Raw genomic sequence first — 3,762 nt, forward strand, 5'->3', positions numbered from 1 at the left:
CATGTGAAAGGGGTAAAATATACATGGTATAGCATGTGAAAGTATGAGGGAGCATGTGACGACATGTAAAAGTAGGGTGTTGCGTGTGACGAAGCATGTGAAAGCAAGTGGAAGTGGGTCCCGGATAGCATGGAAAGATGTTGAAATTTGTCTTGCCATGGGATAAAATTTTTGAGGGTTTTTTGGTAGGTAATGTAGGATTATGGTGGGATTGGTAGAGATTTAGATAATTATCCTTCATTGATTCTAGGATTGTCTTCTAGGCATCTTTTTAAAGACCTTGTGTAGTAACGCCTGCAACTTGACGGTCCTTCTTCGCAGTGTTCTTTATCCTTTGGATTGAGAGATGTAATCCACAACCTTAATCTAGAGATGTCGTGAGTGATCTTTTCTCGGATGACTTCGTATGGGGTTTGATATTCCTTTGTTACTTCCTAAACTCTTTCCCAGTGAGGATGAGTGATGGTATAATTCCAGCTTGCCCAATCTTTTGGCCATATTTCTCTCGGGATTCACCTATTTTGTTGGAAGAGGATTCTTTGTGCTTCTCTATATTCTTCTTCCATGGATAAAATGGACACGGGAAATTTCCACCAGAATAATGCTTCTGCTTGCGCCTAGACTTTTCCATTAATAAGCTTCACTGGTCTATGGAACATGAATACTTTTGCTGTGTAGGAATCGTTGAAACATTTTATCTGGTATCTTCTAGGCTTGAGCCATAGTAAAAATAATTTAAGAGCTGGTTCAATGTTATCAAAATCCTTAAAGATGTTGCATTTGAATTCCATGAAAATATAATACTGATGGCATATGTACCAGAAAAATCATAATAGTTCTTGTGGAAAATCTTTGGCTTGTGCTATGAATATATGGTAGAATGGATATTCTGGGTTGACTCCATAAGGGTTAAGAATGGATCCTCCATATTGTCGCAAAACTTGGAGCTCATAATAAGTTCTTCTTTCCATTAAAATTGATGGATCAAAGGGATCCATGAGGTTGAACAACTCTGGTGGATGATACGTTGGTTTCAATGAACTTGTTCCTAGTACATTTGAAAACATGAAGATGTGTCTGATTAACTTTTGCTTTGACATCATCCTAGCGGGGGAAAATCTCTTTGAGAATTCTTCCGGTCTAGACAGAAAATCTGCGAGAATATTATCCTTTCCTTTCAGGTGCTTGACTTGAAACTTGTATGGAGAGAACCATTGAGCCCATCTGAGAATCGGAGGATTGGGAATAATTTTTGCATTTATCTGGATCATCTTTAGGAAGGCCTTCATATCCATCTCTATCAGAAATTCTGTATGAATAAGGAAAAAATTGAATTTCTTGATTCTATTCTTTACTGCAAGAATTTCTTTGAATGTGGAGTGATAATGTTGCTCGGCATCTTTGAACTTTCCACTAGAATATCCACATATTTTCCTCTGGCCATCTTTTTTTTTTCAAATAGAACGGCACTCTAATATTCATTGTTGGCATCAGTTTGCAGTATCTTCTTGCCTTCTGAAGGGATGTAGAGGGACTTGACATTTTTAGATATCTCATTTATTTTTCTGACTACTTCATCTTGTTTTTTTCCCCATGATGGAGCATTTTTCTTGAGCATCTCTGTGAGCGGAGAAATGTATGTAGAGATATTTGGGATGAAATCTCTTACATAATTTACTACACCCAAGAACTGTTGGATCTGCTTTGTATTGAGGCTGGTATCTGGAAATTTGAGCAGTTCTTGGCATATATGTGGTCCTGGACTGTATGCACCTTTGACAAAATGCATTCCGAGAAAATCAATCTCCTTTTGAGCAAGAACCATCTTTTTTGTTGAAAGCATGATCCCATACTGTGTTACCAGTGTCGCAAATTGACGAAGCAAGTTGACATGTTCCTCCAATGTATCACTAAATAACATGATGTCATCAATGTAAACTAAAGAGGTATGGAGGATGGGTTGGAATATTTTTATCATGGCTTTTTGAAATAAGGAGGGTGATGTTTTTAAGCCGAAGGGCATAACTTTCCATTAGAAGTGATGATCGGGGATGCAAAATCCCGTTTTGGCTCTTTCTTCAGGGTGGATTCCCAATTGCCAAAATCCAGATTTAAGATCAAACTTGGAAAAATATTTGGCCTTGGCTATGTGGGATAAAAGAGTGAGTTTATTTGTGATAGGGAATTAATCATCTTGGAGGAAGTGGTTAAGTGCTAGTAGTTAATGACTAACTTGAGTTTTCCTCTTGTTTGCTCGGCTCTTTTGGTGACATAAAATGCTTCGCATGCCCATTGTGAATTCGATGGCTCTATTAGATCAAATTTCAAGAGTTCTTCACATTCCTTCTTCGCAAGATGAAGATGATTTGGATTCATGTCTAAATGACTGGGTTTTGTTGGATATGCTTTCATTCTTCTTAAAAGGGAGCTTGGTAAAAAACTCTTCGTCCATCCATAACAGGCTTTTCCCTTTCTTCATTAAATCCTTGTGGGATTCAACACATGAATACTCAATGACATTTTGTTCAATCTCCTTGATTTGTTCGTCATTGGTGATTTGGAATAACCTTTGGAATTTCAGAATAAGGTTTGGACTACTTCTTGAAGGTTATCCCTTTAGACTTGATCTGGAGTTGATCTTTTAGTTGTCTGAAAATGTCAAATCCAACAATAAGATCTCTCCCTGGTACATCGGACCCTATCAGCTTGGTTCTGTATTTCAATCCTAGAAAGAACTCAATTGTGACCGGGTGCTTTGTGATGATAGTTGCGGTCAAGATTCCATTTGATGCAGTGTTGAAATCCTTAAAGTGCGGCACCCATTGATCTTCAGGAAGAACAACAGGGTTTATGAGTGAACATGCAACTCCAGTGTCAATGAAAGCAATGACTCTCGTTGGTTTATCCCATTTGGATGAATAAACCTTGAGTTCCACTTAAGGGATGACTGTGATAACATTGATCTCTTCCTGGGCTTTAGCGGCTAGTTCAGATATTTGATAGTGGTCATTACCATGATCTTCGTATATATCAAGAGAGAATAATGTTTCTTCAGTGGATTCATCATCCATAGAGAATATGGACTCGAGGTCTTCTTCTTTTCTGAGATGTATGTCAGTGTAATCTTCAATTTCTTGCAAGATCTTGACAGATTTCCTCGATTAGGGACAATTTCTTGCGAAATGTCTAATCTTGTGGCAAATCAAGCATCTATTCTTTTTGTGAAAATTTCCTGGCCTCCTTCGTCTGAAATATTTTGTGTGCCTCCTGGACCTTGATTTCCCGTCTAGAACTCTTGGCCATCTAAACCTCCTGAATCATCTTCGTCGCCTAGATGTGTGGCAGGAACATCCTGATCCAGTGATTAGATCAGATTTGCGGCATACTTTGTCAAGCGCTGGATTGTGTTGGATAATTTTTTTTAGGGCAAGTGCTTCGTATAAATGTCATCTAATGCAGCGAAAATAGCTTGCTTGATTTAACCAACTTGTGGGATTGTTATGGACTGAACCTTTTCTTCAATAATGGTAATGGTTCGGCTTGCCAACAACTTTGGAAGGGAAGAGACAAAGGCTTGCTTTAGATTGATGTCTCCACCGATCTCGAAGTATATCTTCGTCATTTTTTGAAAATGCTTGTCAATGTCATTTCTGCCAAATGACACACACTTCATTTCGAAAAGTTGTCTTCGCATCTTTTCTTGTCTTTGGCCAGTATCTCCATAGAAAACTTCATGTAGGATTCTGATGTTGAAGGCAAAAT

General features: G+C 38.2%; 1 protein-coding gene across 1 annotated transcript; it reads right to left on the reverse strand.

The window, feature by feature from the left end:
* Nucleotides 1–1,471: 1,471 nt before the first annotated feature.
* LOC142176042 (putative mitochondrial protein AtMg00860) lies at nucleotides 1,472–2,376 on the reverse strand. The gene is made up of 2 exons (XM_075243081.1): nucleotides 2,234–2,376; nucleotides 1,472–1,910 (listed from the first exon to the last, which is right to left on the reverse strand). Exons 1-2 carry the CDS (start codon nucleotides 2,374–2,376, stop codon nucleotides 1,472–1,474), a joined length of 582 nt encoding a protein of 193 aa, XP_075099182.1.
* Between the last annotated feature and the right edge of the window lie 1,386 nt (nucleotides 2,377–3,762).

Source organism: Nicotiana tabacum, chromosome 22 (genome assembly GCF_000715075.1).
Source record: "Nicotiana tabacum cultivar K326 chromosome 22, ASM71507v2, whole genome shotgun sequence".
NCBI lineage: Eukaryota > Viridiplantae > Streptophyta > Magnoliopsida > Solanales > Solanaceae > Nicotiana > Nicotiana tabacum.